This window comes from Solanum verrucosum, unplaced genomic scaffold (assembly GCF_900185275.1).
Source record: "Solanum verrucosum unplaced genomic scaffold, falcon-dt-bn FXZP01000306.1, whole genome shotgun sequence".
Lineage (NCBI taxonomy): Eukaryota > Viridiplantae > Streptophyta > Magnoliopsida > Solanales > Solanaceae > Solanum > Solanum verrucosum.
The window spans coordinates 228,320-246,427 of record NW_026020398.1 but is presented as its reverse complement, the minus strand read 5'-3'; the positions used below and the strand labels follow the sequence as shown (position 1 = coordinate 246,427).

The 18,108-nt window shown below is 33.6% G+C and overlaps 2 protein-coding genes and 1 pseudogene across 2 annotated transcripts; 2 read left to right on the top strand and 1 right to left on the bottom strand.

Annotated features, from left to right (window-relative positions):
* The first annotated feature begins 2,287 nt into the window (after positions 1 to 2,287).
* Positions 2,288 to 4,617, top strand: LOC125839625 (uncharacterized). Its single transcript, XM_049518619.1, has one exon. It carries the CDS (start codon positions 2,665 to 2,667, stop codon positions 4,459 to 4,461), a length of 1,797 nt encoding a protein of 598 aa, XP_049374576.1. The 5' UTR covers positions 2,288 to 2,664; the 3' UTR covers positions 4,462 to 4,617.
* Positions 4,618 to 5,661: 1,044 nt separating this feature from the next.
* LOC125839646 (bet1-like SNARE 1-2) lies at positions 5,662 to 12,995 on the top strand. Its single transcript, XM_049518640.1, has 6 exons — positions 5,662 to 5,883; positions 8,639 to 8,795; positions 11,034 to 11,090; positions 11,220 to 11,279; positions 11,415 to 11,500; positions 12,940 to 12,995. Exons 1-6 carry the CDS (start codon positions 5,870 to 5,872, stop codon positions 12,965 to 12,967), a joined length of 402 nt encoding a protein of 133 aa, XP_049374597.1. The 5' UTR covers positions 5,662 to 5,869; the 3' UTR covers positions 12,968 to 12,995.
* Positions 12,996 to 15,736: 2,741 nt separating this feature from the next.
* Positions 15,737 to 16,667, bottom strand: LOC125839407 (uncharacterized; annotated as a pseudogene).
* Positions 16,668 to 18,108: the final 1,441 nt, after the last annotated feature.

Here is an 18,108-nt window from a genome sequence, read left to right as displayed (position 1 = left end):
GTAGTAAATAAATTATATAGCCTACAAAGGTAGCATATGAAGAAAATTTTTATTGTGGGTGAGGCGCACATAGTGTCAGTTGTGTGAGGCGTTTTTTGGCTGCCATTTGTATATTGTGGGGCCCATATTGTACTTGTTTCATTTCCTTACTTTTTCTCTTTTCATTTTAATCTTTTCTTGTACTTCTTTCTTTCTTACTTGCATTTTCTTTGTTTGCTTGCCAACTCTCTTTGTAATTTTATTTTAATAGAAAAAAACTTTAGAACTCACCGACGGATATATATATATATATATATATATATATATATATATCAGATGAAATTAAATTATTATTTTTTAAATAAATTCGAAGAGATTGAAGATAGTGAAACTAAAATAAATAAATTGAACTCTCACAAAAAAGTAAAAATTCATATAATCAACCAATTGAGCTACTAAAATTCATTCGGTATTATTTATTACATTTAAATTCATAATTTAATTTTAATTATTTAAATTTTAGTCATTAATTTATTTTTTGAGATTTTCAATTTTAACAACCCAATTCTTAATTGCCTTGTAACTCTTCTTAATACACTCTATTTTAATTATCTAAAATAAATAATAATTCCGGAAAAATATTTTTAATAATATGAGACGGAAGGACCACAAGTTTGTATAGAACCTTTTCTCAATTAATAAATGCTAACATAATGTACATTCTCACTAGTCACTACGATAAATAATTTAACTAATGAAATAATTTATATTTTGTGTAAATGAAACGCAACATGATAAAATTAAACCAACAATCATTTAATGAGATTTTCGAGTTTTCAAAACAAACGATATCACTTTCTTTTTTTCCGCTCTTTTTTCATAGTCCTCCATTTCTTCACCCCATTGCTTTAGTAGCATTAAAGGGTTTATTTAATAGGTTATTAGAATTATGCATGTCTTCAATTTGGTATTTGACGTTAATAGTAAATTAGTTTGAAGACAATAAAAAATACACAAATCTTATCTTATCTTGTAATATAGAACTATTTTTAAAAGTAACGCGAGTTTAAAGAAAATAGAGTGTAAACAAATTTCAATATAAGAATAATATTTTTAATAGATATTCAATTCAACACGTTAAATAAATGTGGATATAAAATAGAAAATAAAAATATTGATCAACTAATAATATGACTTTTTATTCCCTTGCACTTTTCCACTTTCAATATAATATTTTAATTTATTTAATTGAAGTTGACATGGACTCCACAATTATCTTGCAATTCTCACTCAAACTTTACATTCTCTCTCCTTTTGGTTTCATTTTTCAGCCTTAACTAATAGTTTGGGCCCCACGATCCACATGTCAAAAAATGGGTGGAGCCTCTTCCAACTTTGGTTGGTTGGGCCTCACCCATAATAAAATTTTTCAGCATATGAATCATATTTGATTCGACCAAAAAAAGAAAAAAAGATAATCATATTTGATTACCTTTGTTTCTTTTCTATTTAAGTTTATTAGACACTTTTCATATTTGAAAAAGAATTACAATAAAAATTTAAGTTTAATGATATATATTCTTGAGATGAAAACCACTAGATACTAAAAGAATTTTAGATTTTTTTTACCCCTCTACACAAAGCGAGGGATGTTTACTATTCGAACAACTCTCTCTTATCGGAGTATTTTAGATTATGTTATATTGTTTTTATTCTTGTATCATACCCTTTTAAAAAAGATTCATTTAAACAAAGTGATATAATTTTTGAAAATAATTAACTTTATATTATAGTAAAAATTGTCAATTATTTAAAATTTCTTTATTATAAATTTTACGGCATTTTTAAAAATATAAATTTTCATTTCTTAGTTAAATTTCGCGATGATTCAAATTGTGTTATATTATTTTTTTCCACTTGTTCTCAAGTGTTTATTACATAAATTAGTTAACTATTTAAATTGTATCATCTTCTTTTAATCATACACATTCGCCCCAATAAGTTATAAAACTCTAGACATTTTCTAATTGAGAGTGATAATCATAATTACAGGAGAAAACACATTTTAAATAGTTAACTTATTTAGTTATTTATGTAACGACCAATAAAAGTTGAGGTGTAGTGATAAATACTTCGTTATCTATAACCAAATGTATCAAATTTGAGTCCCCTTTTTTAATGTGACACTTTTCGATGCGACTTCAGATTTAGTCGGACATTAAACTTCTTTGCTTGTTTGGGATAATGGTACAGTTGATAGGGGTGGGGGGTTATGAGGGGGTTGGTTTTGAGTGGGGGATGGGTTAGGGAGCTTTGAGCTTTGGCTTCTTCTTCCTCTTCAAAACTCCCATTGCCTTTTCAAAAAAAAATCATTACAAATTCTCACACGCAGAGACAAGTCTTTAGTCTTCTCTGTAACCACTCAACATTTTCCATTCTTCTTCTTCTTCTTCAGTGCATCAAAATCAATTGCATTTTTTCCCCACCATTCACACCATGCGCGTTACTTGAAACTCATCTACATTGTTCCCACTTTTTTCAGCACAAAAAATCAATGAACCCACTCTCAAAATCCATTCTTTTACCCTTCAATACTTCAACCCCACTTCAATTTTCTTGTTTTCTTGCATTTCTCTTCTTGATTTCACTCTTTTTGTAGATCTGTTGAAACCCCATTGCAAGAAAATGGTGGCTGAGCCTTGGTGTTTGAGGATGGGTAGTCAGGTAAGTACTAATGTCAAGAAACATTCTTTACTTATTGAAAATTCAAAGAAATTATCTATGAAGAAACAAACTCAACAAGAGAAGTTGTTTATAGGGATATTATCATTTGAAGTTGCTAATATGATGTCTAAGATTATTCATCTTCATAAATCTTTGACTGATTCTGAGATTCTTAAGCTTAAAAATGAGATCTTTAAGTCTGTAGGAATAAAGGCTTTAGTTTCTGATGATGAAGATAAGCTTCTTGAATTAGTACTTGTTGAAAAACTTGATGATTTGAATAGGGTTGCTAGTGTAGTGTCTAGGCTTGGGAAAAAATGTACAATTTCTGCCTTACAAGGGTTTCAGCATGTTTATGGTGATGTTATTTCTGGGGTTATTGATGTGAAGGATTTGGGATTTTTGGTTAAAGATATGGAGGGGATGGTTAGGAAAATGGAGAGATATGTGAATTCTACTGCTAGTTTGTATTGTGAGATGGCTGTTTTGAATGAATTGGAAGTGGCAACAAAGAAATTTCAGCAGAATCAGCATGAGGAAAGTAGAAAGGCATTTGAGCAGAAACTTGCTTGGCAGAAACAAGATGTGAGGCATTTAGAAGATGTTTCACTTTGGAATCAGACTTATGATAAAGTTGTTGAACTGTTGGCTAGGACTGTGTGTACTGTATATTCTCGGATCAGTACGGTGTTTGGCAATAATGTTCTCGTAAAGAGGGATCTTTTAGGTAATCGAGGATTCAATGAGAAGTCTGGTGTAATTGTTGCAGATAGCAAGTCTGAAGTCATGGATGCTGATTTCAAGAAGCCTGCATTGAGGAACAATAATGGAAGCTATCGATCGGGGTCAACTGAGAGGGGGGCGTCGGGGAAAAGGAGCATGAGCCATAGTACTCAAACTAAGGTTGGAAGAAATGAAGGGAGCTTATTTGGTACTGAGAATTTTAATTTTGCTTGTGGAATGGGACCTGGGAGACTATTCATGGAATGTCTGAGCTTGAGTTCTGCTTCAAAAATGGATTTCGACAATGATGTTGGGACTGATGACAGAAGTAGTCAGATATCTGGATGTTGTAGTGTTTCAAGTGGTATGAAGAGGGAGCAATCTAGCGTTTCGGGTTCATTCAATAGGTCCCCTGGTAGTATCCGTTTTAGCGGAGATACCAGACAGCTAAAGAGTTGTGTGGCTAATGCTGCAAAACATGGTCCCAAAAGTAGGGTAACTTTGTATGCTCCTCCTACAACAGTCGGAGGCTCTGCTTTAGCTTTGCATTACGCGAATGTGATTATTGTCGTAGAAAAGCTGCTCCAGTACCCACATCTGGTTGGTGATGAGGGGAGGGATGATCTATATCAGATGTTACCGACAAGCTTAAGAAAGACGTTGAAGGCTAGTCTGAGATCTTATATGAAAGGTTTAGCCATATATGATGCGCCTCTTGCGCATGATTGGAAAGAAAGGCTTGAAGAGATACTCAAATGGCTTGCACCTTTAGCACATAATATGATCCGGTGGCAAAGCGAACGGAACTTTGAGCAGCAACAGATTGTTAAGAGAACTAATGTTCTCCTTCTTCAGACATTGTATTTTGCCGATTGTCAGAAGATGGAGGCTGTAATTTGCGAGCTGCTTATTGGATTAAACTACATATGCCGGTTTGAACAACAACAAAATGCTTTATTGGACTGCGCCAGCAGCATTGATTTTGAAGATTGTATGGAGTGGCAACTGCAATTCGGAGGTTCTTTTCATTCTTGATCACATTGTTCGCATTGGAACAACACTAGTGTGGTAATATTTTTGAATTTGATGCATTTGTATGATAGTTTAGAATATAGTTCGACACGATGTCAACATCAGAGATCCATACATTCAAGATGTCTGGTTCTCTGGTGTTGATCATTTTAGATAATTTCATTGCAAGGACTTCCAAGAGTACATATTTATGCACCTCCACTTAATTGCTGTGTAAGTTGTATATGTTTTTCGTCTTCAGAATAGACCTTCTTTTGTTAACCATTGGTATCGTTCGATTGAGATACTCAACGGATTATTACTGTTCCATTTGTATCGTTAGATTGAGATACTCAACGGAGTATTTTAGATCCAAAATTCAGAGTACTGAATGGATTCATTTCTGGAAGTGAAGAAAATTGTTGATTCATCCAATATATTATGTTTCTTCCAAGATTAGCTACAGTGGTCTATGTCACAGAAAGTTTCTGTATGATGTTTCACTGTACAACAACAACGACATACTCAGTGTGATCCCACGAGTAAGGTCTGGGAGGGTGAGATGTACGCGGACTTTATCTCCACCTTTGTGGAGGTAGAGAGGCGATGTTTCACTGTATGTTATTACAAATTGCTCTTGCAACACTGATGTATGGGTGCCTATAAATCTTTAAATTCGAATTCTGAAGCTGGAAGGTTGCCCTAAAACTGTATTGTCATAATTGTTTCTTTGTTAAGGTAAAGTTTTATTAATGAACACTAACGAGCTGGTTGTGAATCAAGTACAAAAAGGATCAATTGTTTTGTGTTTAAAAACAGCAAACATCCCTTTATTATCTGTAAGCATATGAATTGAACTCGAGACCTCTGATTGATATTCTCATGGTAGAGCCATATAATCCTTACACACGCTTATAAACCATTTTTCATTTTTACATATAAGAAATCTAAAATGACCATTTCTTTTCTATTTAAGAAACATTTCATTTACCGTCATATAAAATAAAATATCACTATTTGAATAAATTTAAGTTAGGTATACAGACAACAATTTTTTTTTTATCATCAGTAATAGAATGTTAGGTAATAAAAAAAATCCATTTTTCACTTAATTTTTCATATCAAATGTATATTAATTTAATATAATAACCTATAGTATATTTTTTTATTATTCACCGACACGTCCAATATTCTTCTCTCGCCATTGTAACTCAAATTTCAGTCGCTTTTCCCAACATTTCCAATTCGATTTGTATTTATCACTCAAAAAAGTACCAATTTTTCCCTCTGAAAATTTCCAGATCTGCAATTGCTGGTCCAACTTCTGATTCCAATTACAGACTTCTACTTCCGGCTTCTAGAATCTTCCATTGTCGTGTATGCATAGTTTCAACCGGATCACCGGCGAGAACTGTGACCGGCGGTTTCTGCAATGAGTTATCGGAGGTCAGTCAGTCTCTGCGATTCTCTGTTAAACGCATTCACAATTTGGAGTATTTCTGCATTGTCGTGCAATTGTAGTTGCGGAAAAGAATGATGAATAGAGTCAAGGTATCTAATATTTTTGGTGAATGTGATAGTGATGTACTAATTAGTTAAGTTGAAATAAAATTTACAAGGTCTTTTGGAGCTTTAAGCACAAATAAAGGTTAGCTTTATTGAAGAAAGGCATAAATGGAGAAAAAAAAATACAAATGTGTATGTGTACTCCAAGATTAATAATCATAAGCATGAATAACAAATATATAGACAAAGAAATTGAAAAAAAAAATAACTAAGATAAAAGTGAAATATCAATTGTTTAGTGTCTCGTCTTCAGATTTATGCTCATCGGTAAGGAAAAGTATGTCCTAGAGCCTTGATGATGAGGTGAACCGCTCAACATGTTTTGTGCGTTGCTTCAGGGCTTAAGCGGACAACACTGATTAAAAAGAATGTTAAGACTCCCCAAATAGTGCCTCTGTCATATAAAATGAGATAGAAAGAGTAGTTTGTGTTCTTCTTTCTTTTCCCCTTTCAAGGACATGGTTAGTTCAAAATTGTGTAGGAAATTGCTGGGTTATCTCATGACATTAACATTCTCAAATGCTATTGGGATTATTGGTTTAGCAAATATAGTGACGTTATAACTCTCCATTTAAGTTAATTGACATTAAAAATGAAAAAAGAATCTCAATATGACAAACAAATTTGATCAGTTCGAGTGTTGGGGCTATGCCGTGAAGATTTGAAGTCCCTTGTCCAAGGAGAGTTAGTTTGCACGTAAGATCGCCCAATGATATCGTAACCACTAAACTTGAAGAAAGAATAGAATGTTTATCGGTCCATTTCAGGTTAAAGAAATAGATGGTGCATTTCTGGCTCCCTTTCTAATTGTGCTTGACCTGGTGAAATGATAATATGAAGGTTTTCACATAACTCGGTCAAGATTATTAATAGCAGCAATAATCACCAGAGAGGATTTAATATAAAAGTTGACATAGGATGAATGGGTTGTTAAAATATATCTGAATGTTAGATTCAAATACTGGACAGGTTAAATACGTTAAGTGAGCTGAACTCTCCACTTTGAGGTTTATGCTATGTTGATAAGTTTTTTTGAACCAATGCTCTAAACTTGAGAGTGTGATTTTGGATGCCATTTTTCTGTCTGCAATTTGGAGTTGCTTTTCTAATCAACAAGAAATGCTAAAATTTGTTCTCTGAATTGGTACTTCAACATTTGTGAAATGAAACAGCAGTTAGTTCCTGTATTTCTACTGTGTTGAAAGGAAATTTTGAATAACAAGTTATCAGAGAAGGGGTTTCTTTCGTCTTAAGATTTGTAGCTTTAATGATACCACTATTACCAAAATAGTTGTCAAACAAGTATTCCGGATCAGATCATCTGTTGGGTTCATCTCCTAAGTGACTTAAACTTGATCTCACTTCCCGTGATAAACTTTCGTTCCAGGACTGCTTGATTACCAGTTCTATAAATCATGGAACTAGTGAATATTTCTGTATCATCTATTTCTCCGTTGGATAGCTAAGCAAAATACATACTGGGAGTTTATTAGATCTGAGAAACTTTAGGGAAATTGTTTGTTCTGTCTGCATGTTATATCAATGGTAAGGTATTCCTTGGTTTCAACTAAAGAAAGTTGAGTTTTTGCTGAGACTAGAAAAATGTGTCATAATATGGCGCCTCTGCTGACGCAGTTACCATGAGACACAAGCCTTCTGCTAGGTGTCAGTGTGAATGTCATATCATATTTCTTTCTTAAATTCAAAGATTTACGTGGAATTTGCACTCAGCTCATAGTATCTTCCATAGATCATAAGTAGTGGCACTTTTAAATCTTTCACAAAATTAAGAAGTGGAAGTTTACATGTCGAGTCCACAATTGCCCTTATATATAAAAGGCTTTCAAGAATTATGCCCTTTACCTTAAAGTTATGGGTAGTTTTGGAATGAGAAGTTCTATCTGTGGAAAAAGCAACAATGTTCAGACATCAAAGAAGGAAAGGAGGAACCTTGGGATGGAGGGATTGTCTATTTTAGTGGCACATTCATCTGACCTTTTGCAGTTTGACATAGTTGTTGTGGTTTCGATTTGCTGCTTCTTAAAAGACAGGCAGATGCCCCTGTTCTTTCTGGGCTCATGTTAAATCATTGCTATGGAAGTTAGTCGAACAGCTTGGTGTGAACATACTTGAGAGTATCTGAATTACTTCTTTCAAAGAGTGTTGAAACAGGAACTTGTCTAGTCTGAAGGAGGAAATCAATTAGCACTATTGTAATAGATGCTTACGACCAGCCTACCAATGTTGAGATGTTGGCTAAATACCTGGGAAGAATAATTCATGATTGTGACAATATGATGGATTAAGATGCCAGCTTAAATGCATTGAGATGGATTTCATAATGCGTAACTTTGAGAAATAATTTGGATAGCTGGGGGTGTATTGTGACATATGATGAAGCTTAGACTGGGGTTAGAAGATAGAAGACATGAAAAAATTGCATTTCAGTTATCATGATCTCATTTTTTATGTGCCAAGTGAATGCTCTTTTTGCAGGGTGTCTCTTGTACAATGAGATACATAGCAAATAAATAGATGTAGTTACTTTACTGCCTGCAAACACATAATATCCAGAAGTCTCTGTTATTCTTGTTTCATGGCCTTAGAAATTGCATTTGAACTTCTTGGTCCACAGGGATCATCGGGCCCATAGAGCTGCTCTCTTTGATAACTATGATAGTATTGAGGAAGGTGGTATAAGGGCTTCATCTTCCTATCCCCGTGATCTTGATGAACGAGACAATGACAAAGCTGTGGATAGCTTACAAGACAGAGTCAGCTTTTTAAAGAAAGTAAGTTTTGCAATATTTTATTTATCTTCTTTCCGCCCATTTTCTATATTACCTCCTCTCTTTGTTTTAGAGCATATACTCCATTGAGTAGCTGTGGTTTCTGCCCAAGCTTCATTATCTTTGAAATTAAGCAGAATTTTCAAAAACCACGAAAAGTTAATACTTTTGAGTTTGGTTCACATATTAGTTATTGTGGATTGTAAATTAATAATGCAAACAAATTTTTTCTTATAATGCAAGGATTGATTGTATGACGCATAATAATAAAGAGGTCGTTATGTGGTAAATAATAATGTAGGTATTGTTATGCGATGAATAGTAATACAAGGAATATTATGCAGCAATTGCTTACTTTAAGAATATTTTTTTCTTTTATACTCTTATAAGTAATGCACAAATTTGTGCACCACTTAATATGGACATTATTTTATACCCCGACCAAATGTTGCTTTCTCTGCAGGATTTTATATTGACTACTTTCGTAATCCCTCAAACTAAATGCCCACCTAGTTATGTTGTACATGATCCCAGTGGCGGACCCAGGATTTTCACGAAGTGGGTTCAAGATATAAAAAATAAAACTAAAATGTGGCAACAGGGATTCGAACTTGGGCTGGCTGGGAAAATTGAACCCTTTTCACTACTCTGCCAAGGGTCACACTTGTGTTAGTGGGTTCAAAAGTTAATATATACATATAAAATTTTAAAAACTGATCAAATATATATATATATATATACGGTGTTATATTTCAACGAAGTGGGTTCATATGAACCCACTTGCCTCTGTAGGTCCGCCCCTGCATGATCCTTGGTGCTGGTGCACTAACTAAGTTTATCAACTTTTATTTTTAAAGGCGTAAGTGCAAAAACAACAAGGTTCTTTATGGTTTAGGTGAAACACTTGAACTGAACCACACAATTCTTTGTAATGAAGCACACAATTCACAACATTAGAAAATACCAAACATATATGAATTTAGCAGTATATTGCTCAAATTGCAATTAAAATACTCCCTCCATCACATAAAAATCACAAGTTTCAAAAGTCTTTCTTTTTTATCAAACACCGTGCCCAATTAAACATCACCAGATAAATTGGGATGGAGGTAGTGACAAATTCAGTATTCAATATGTCAATACTGGTTCAACTCCTTCAAAGTGAGATCTAAAGAACTGGCCACTTCCCCTTGATATTACTTTGCGCATCGTTGTTGAAACACACTTCAATGAAGTGGTGAATTCACACTTGAAGCGCTAACACTCGCTTCTTCACTTTAAGTAATGAAGCGATGACTTTCAGGAACATTATTTATGACTACAACTCTTTGAGTTAGATGTCATTGGACCTGCAGAGTAACAGTTGTGTATTATTTATCACTACAACTCTTTAAGGTGAACATTATTGTTGTGGAAAAAAGAAAAAGAAGAGCTAGAACTTTTGAAGAGCAATATGGCCTATATACATAGCATCTTATCTTTGATCTACTTGACCAAAGTGGTCGTGCCTAGAATTTTTGTTAATTACAAACTTATAATATCATTGACTAAGGAGAAACATTCCGTTCACCTTCAAGAGCTGTCACTCAGTCCTTATGTGAGGTGTCAGCAAAGGATGGTCCCAGATGGTTGACGTATTACTGCAATATGATGACAATTTCACTAACAGTTTGTCATTGAACTGCAACATCATGCTTCTGTCCATGGTAGGTTTCATTGCTATCTTATGGACCACATTGTCTGATGCTACTGTTTTTCTCTTGACTAGTCAAAAAGTTTCATTAATAAACACCAAGTGACCAAAATTAAGTTCAAAATGTGCTTGTGACTCTGCTTGAGTCATACATTATCTTCCACCAAGTTTTACCAACTATCAATACAACATGGTATTTTCTCCTTGCACCAAAAATACAAGTGCTACTGAAAATCAGGAAGTTGGAGAAACAATGTGTGCTCAGTGTTATTGACCCTCTGGAGTTTAATCATTCATGCTCAAATTTCTGGTGCTACTTTCACTGAGAAAGCTACATTTTTGTAAAACTTTTTCCTACTGAAGTTGCATATGTGCGTGCATAAAAAAGTTATGACATGATGCTCAGAGCTTTATAAATGAAAGCTGTTCTTTCTGTTGTCATATCATGTGTAATATTCTTGAACACTAATGATATTAGTTTTGGAGTTCCAGCATATCTGCTATGTAATTTTAAATGTTCTTCGAGGCATTGATAATATATTTGCCAGTTAACAGGTGACATACATGAGGAGGTGGAGACCCACAACAAGATGCTAGACCGAATGGTAAGCCGGCTAATTTTGTGAATCTTTTTTTGTACACTACTGGTTAACTTTTTCGGTAATGCAGCTATTTTTTGAATCTTTTTTGTACACTATTTGTTAACTTTTTCTTTTTTGGATTATTTCCATTAGGGGAATGAGATGGATTCATCTAGGGGAATCATGTCAGGAACTATGGATCGGTTCAAGATGGTAAGCACACGTGATATATATTGTTGTTATGTCGTGTGTGTTTGGGATTGTGTCTGACATACTTATAGGATATGCTATGTTTTCCCGTAATTTCCTTTTATCAGATGCTAGTCTAACATCCATTTACTTTCTTAGGTGTTTGAGATGAAATCGAATCAGAAAGTGTGCAAACTTGTTGGATACTTCGTACTTTCCTTTTTCCTAATATACTACATATTTAGGTGAGCATCTCTACTTGGATTCTACAGTTCACATTTTTTATACGAGATACTGAATGCAAAGACTTGCTTTTATATATATATATATATACCTGCAGTGAGAAAATACGTAAACTTGCACTGTTACCCTTTCTCTTTTGGTATTAACTATATATCCTACAGTGAGAAACCACGTAAACTTGCACTGTTACCTTTTCTCTTTTGGTACTAACTTTTTGTTGCAAAATTGCTAATGAGAGTGAGGCTATTGGTTACAACAAGCCAAATGAAGTTACTGACATGATGATATCATTGAGGCAATTGATGGCTATCTATGAGCCTATGCTAAAAATTAGACCTATTTAAATCAATGTATTAGAGCTGGGTATAACCATTTCACATCCATGATGCATGCATGATATGCTGACCATATTGTATGAATTGATAAACTAACGAGAATGTTTGTAAAAAACTTTGGTTATGGAAAAAGGCTTTGAAGAAAATTGATTTTAGGATACGTTGGAGTAAGATAGATATATATACAGCAGGTAAGACGAATATATATATATACTGCAGGTTTAGCTAGTATCAGAAAACTGAAGTTAAGATGAGACTAGACCAGGAATTTGATGCCTAATATCTACACTCAGGTGTTTTATCTCTACTTATAAAAAAAACTATCCAGGATAACAATACGATAGATGAAGATTTAACATAGAATTAAATAAGATAGCTGCAAGAAGTATCATTGGAGTGTTATTGATAAGAGGAAACCTATCAAAGTGAAACCTCAGTTCTATAAGACAGTTGTAGGACTAACAATGCTATAAATGAGCGAATGTTGAGCTCGTAATGTCAACCACATCCACAAGATGAGTGTTGGAAAATAAAAAATGGGTATGTTAAGATGTATGTGTGGTAAAATAAGATTATACACAATCACATTCAGCAGAAGCAGAAGGTGCACGTAGCATGCGTACAATGTAAGATGAAAGAAGGCCCCTTGAGATTGGTCGGTCGGTCAGTCCTACGTTGTCATAGGTATGGAAATATAGTTAATGAATTTGTTTAAGCAGTAAGGAAACCTAAAAGTTACAAGGAAGTAAGTCATTTTGAAAGATCTACAATCTTTAGAAATTCATGCAGACTTAGAGAGAAATTGAACAAAATGGAGTATCTTGAGACTAGTTTAAATGGAGCGACATGGATAATGAGGATTCATATAGCTGATCTCAACTAGTTTTGGAATTGAGGTGTGGTAGAGTAGTTGTTATCTGGCCTGTCTTGGTATGGCCATTTTGTCTGAACTAGGTCTGTGGCACTCAATCTGGCTATTACATAATTAGTTCATTGTTTCCTTAAGAATCATTTCATTGTTTCCTGGAAACATAAATCAGTAAACCGAAGAGACGGAGATGAAACATAGAAGGGTTCTTAATCTCCATTTGCTTTTTTTCTTGCAGGTTTCTCATGTATTTCATGTATGGATGAGGGGCAGGATCACTAAAATTGGTTGGCCATACCACAAAACACAACACATAGAAGTTAGAACTGGAATCTTATCTTCTCCATTCTTATCGGTAAAAGGTGGCACCATGTTGTGTCAAGTCATCAAAGACAGAATGATATCATGTTCGCGTTGAAACGGAAGAGATCTTTAGTCATATGTTTGAAAAATCATACAGAAAGCAATGTGGTAAAAACTTGACAAAAGAATTGTTTTTATTTTTTTGGTTTATAGACGTGTATAGTAAAAGCATATATTTCAATGTTATGCTGATGACAACTACAGTTTTTTTAACTGAAAAATGTTGAAAATCAGTTAGTATTACCAATGTCTTTGTGCCGGCTTCATTGAACAATAATTGTAAGGGAAATAATATTTGTTTAGTTACAACATGATTTTGAATGTTTGACTCATTGTATGAACACAAAACTAATCTTGTCTCGTGCATTGAAAATTTCCTCTAAAAGTAGCTTTCATTTGGTTTGGTTACTAATCGTCACGAAATTGAATTGTTCACTATTCGAATTGACTTCTAATTGGTATCCTAATTTATGATACCTTATTGAACAAGCCACAAGTCTAAAAAGGCTCGTTTGATAGGATGGATAAGAATACTACTCTGATGACACCCTCGCCACGCTATCTTTATCATCACTATCAACCATTACTACTATTGCGGTCAATCCTATTACCATCCGCATCTACCATCATAATCACCATTATCGTGTCAATCATAAGTACTACAACACTAATCACCTCTACTGTCACAAATCATCATCACTATTGCTAGCTAGTAGCACCACTACAAACCATCTCCAACATCACTAATCAAAATAAATATTAGTTTTTTAATAAAAAATAATTTTATTATATTAAATTTAAATTTATTTGAATGATATATTTATTATTTTTTATAATAATAATCATGCACATTCAAATATTAAAAAGCAAATGGTGTTAATCATTTAGAATTCAAATATACAATCTAACATTTTAATCATCTAAATATACATTCAGATTTAAATATACTACTGTTAATGTAAACAAATGAGTCCTATATATAAATCATATTGAAATGTCAATTTTTGGCAAAGTGATAAATGTTAGGTTGGTACGTATTTCCACGACATTTAAGTATGCTAATCTTGTCATTTTAAACTTTGAAAATTAAACGTTAAAAGTGCCTTTACTCTGTAGGTTTTACCTATTCAATTTTTTTTCTTACTTTTTTTTTATTGTTGGGGTGGGTGGGGATGAATAGCTCAACTTTGAAGAATATAGTCTCCCCGTCAAAATAATAATAAGAAACTTTTTTATATAATTATTATAATCAAGTAACCATATAAGCAATGAACTCACTCATAACAAAAGATTAAACTATATGACTTTTTAAAAACAATGTTATCTTATCTTATGTTTTAGTAAGGTAAGGTCGATATCTATTTTATCTGTATTATTCAATTGATAATGTTTCATATTAGGAATTAAAAAAAGTAACAAATCAATAAATTTGTGAAATATTGAGCTATTAATAAAATGCCACGTTTTTCTCTCATGTGCATTTGACAGTATCAATTTGACACCATACTATTTTTTTTTTCACACATCATGAGAAACGTATTTTTTGTGTTAAAAATCATCAATCAGACTGAAACAAATCTGAATTCTCAATATAAATACATAAACATTATATTCATTGATAATCAAATTATAATAACAACACTTGAATTATAAAGAGAAGTACTGTAATAACAAATAACTAAAGATAGAGATAAGAATGTTGATGAGAAGTTAAGACTCTAGAAAGAAGATGAGAGGAAAAGACAATTTCATAATATGCATAATTTTCCAAAACCGCAGATGACAACCATATAAACTCTATTCAACCTGGATCCCAAGCCAATTTAGTATTGGGATGTCTAATTCTTGGCCTCTGCGTAGTTTAGCCCCAGTCCCAACAGTTCAGGGACCATCCGCTTTCACAACAATACTCCACGCCTCAAAAAGAACCTTGTCCTCAAGGTTCGAGTAAAGCATAAATTGTAGTGGTATCTGCTCAATATTGTTAATAGCAAGTAAGCAATTCTTAGAAACTTCTTAGCATCTATTTTTAGTCATGATAATATAGCAATGGGAATCATCATCTTCCACCAATAAGAGCAATATTGATATATGTGAATTTGCACCAAACTTGATCGACCAAGACTATCTGCAATGATCACATAATAGGCATTTTCATCTTCAAACTTAGACTCTTCTATTAAGTTGAGATATTGCAGCCCATGTTCAAGCTTTAAGAGATTTTTTCCACCTTTCTCTTCCATCCTTCTTTATTAATAGTACATAAAGCCAAACTATTACTCTGTTGATGCCACTTTATTATGGTTGAATTAGAAATTTCCACCCAAAAACAAAGCATCATTAAATTATTGCATGCATTCCTTGTACATGTAGCAAGTGAACTCATATTTGTAATAACTGATGCCCATCGGCCAACACATGACAATAATTATATAAGCATATCTAGAGTAGCACCATGTCATTCCACACCCAACATATCTCAATTGAGAAATCATGCATGTATTGTTCTTCAAGGTGAGTATGAAGGCCATAAAGAGAAAACCTCAATATAAGGTTCCACAATAGCTTGTAAGTCGCACGAGGAGTTATCACATTACCACTGCTTGTAACATTCATTTTAACACCGCATACATGCTCCCAATCATACAACTTCACAAGTAAGCAATTCTTCCTTATTTTAATGCAATTTTCTGAACATGAACAACGATGGTAGTCTCACTAAGGTTCAACAGTAGATTACCTTCATCGTGTTCTTCTCCCCCATAAGTGAGATTTGATGCAATTCCTTGAACATGGACAACGAAGGTAGTCGCGCCAACATTTAACAGTAAATTACCTTCATCATGTTCTTCTCCCCCATAAGAGTTGCCACATTCTGCATAAGGTATTATTTCGTCAGCAGAAATCGCACCTTCCAAGGTCTCAATTTCATGAGTGTGTTGTTCATTAGAGCCACGATCAAGATCAATTACATTGACGTACCTCTCTGACAGTTCTCTTTGGGGATGTTTATTGAACAATTGGACTACAATACTTTTAATATTTGTAGCCTCTTCACTAACCATTTCAATTGGAGTGTCTGAATGCGTCTCAACAAATAATGTGGGAAAGTAACCAAACAACTTTTCGTCAAACACCTTATGCGTGCGCATTCATTTTTCTTTTGCGTTCAGATTTCTCCTCATAGTTTTGAAGCATAGATGAATTTGTTATATTGCTCCACTCCTGAAGATTTGACAAGTTTTCTTTTTGCGATTCGAGATGGCATTTATGAAAATGAATCAACACTTCTCAGTAAAATATTTTCAATCCGCCAACTGTTTGTTTTGGAAAAGCCATTGATGCCACTGTAAAGCTGTCCCATCGATATAACTTGTGGTTTTATGTAATCTCATAAAACTTAAAGTAGCATTCAGCCTGAGAAATCCATAACTCTGGATTCTCACCAAAAAATCGTTGAAATTCCATAGTTCCAGGTTTACTCATAGTAAGGGTTCCAACCAACTCGCGTAACATTGAATGAATATTAGTAAGATCCTTTGACAAAGTATCCATCATGACCTTAATTGAATCTTTGATTGTTTGATATATTTGGTCCTCCATTGAAGACCTCTGGATGAAAGCACCAATGAAACAAATCCGAATTCTCAATACAAATACATAAACATTATATTCATTGATAACCAAATTATAATAACAACACTTGAATTACAAAGAGAAGTACTGTAATAACAAGTAACTAAAGATAGAGATAAGAACGGGGATGAAAAGTTAAGACTCTAGAAAGAAGATGAGAGGAAAAGACAGTTTCTTCATAATACACATAATTTTCCAAAATCGCAGATGACAACCATATAAACTCTATTCAACCTGGATCCCAAGCCAATTTATTATTGGGCTATCTAATTCTTGGGCCTCTGCATAGTTTAGCCCCATGCACAACAGTTCAGGGACCATCTGCGTTCACAACACATATAATGAAACAAACCCGATTTCTAATACAAACACTGATATATATTATTATCGCTAAATACAAGTTTCTACTAGAATATGCACTAAAAAGTAATAATACGCTAACTAAGGAGAGATTAACATAGAAGAAGGTAACTAGAAATTGATGAGATACTAGAACATAGAAAGAAGATGAGAAATAACTGAAAGCCAAAGCTTCAACATAATTTGCATAACCGTTCTTTCTAATCTCTAGACTTTTTTAACAATAGCTAATTGAGCCTGGATCCTATATAAAACTCTTCAACATTTTACTCGGCCCAATAATATCAACTGAATCAGTCTTATTTACCACGTCTAGCCCATATAGACTTATAGAGTTATCTTGTTTCACAACAATACTCCCGCCCTGCAAAAGAACCTTGTCCTCAAAGTTCATGTCAGTAAACTTCATCGGATAATCTAAAGTATTTAAATATCTTGGATATTACTGGCGAAAACCTTTATGAACAGTATCAAGATTTGGTTGGCAGCTTGGAGGATTCCAGAATTGACTTCATCAGTCTTGCTTACCTTCTAATCATTGATCACTTTGCACAAGATTACATGACAAAGATGTGTAATAATTTCATATATGTGCAAATAAGTAAAACATCTAATGATATCACTCAAACTTCCATATATAATTCTTTCGATCTTAGAAACATTACTAACAGCAACACGAGGAACATTTGACATATTAACAAACAGAAACTCACTGATATAGCTAAGCACATCAATTCCTTTTCTATCAATTGATATATGATGCAGGTGATACTTATTAACATGCTTCGACCCATCAAAGTTAAAATTGTCCACCTTTAAGTACCGATGAACAATTTTGGAAGATCTACCTCCACCAAGTCTCTCCATTGTAGCTAAGCCATGATGTAATCTATGGCGCACAACCAAATTGAACATATTAATGACACCATAGAACGTATAACCAGTTTGGTGCACAACTTGAAGTTTTATCTTAAATCTATTTCTTAACTTTAATACCTTCCACTCATGTAATATTGCAGCAAGTGCAGTAGCTGCGGGCTGCATTTTA

What these genes read in the sequence shown, in the direction of transcription:
- LOC125839646 (XM_049518640.1), top strand. An exon ending in ACAAGATGCTAGACCGAATG is followed by an intron (nt 11,091 to 11,219) that starts GTAAGCCGGCTA and finishes TATTTCCATTAG; the next exon opens with GGGAATGAGATGGATTCATC. An exon ending in CTAATATACTACATATTTAG is followed by an intron (nt 11,501 to 12,939) that starts GTGAGCATCTCT and finishes TTTTTCTTGCAG; the next exon opens with GTTTCTCATGTATTTCATGT.
- LOC125839625 (XM_049518619.1), top strand. Translation starts at nt 2,665, where the DNA reads ATGGTGGCTGAGCCTTGGTGTTTGAGGATGGGTAGTCAGGTAAGTACT.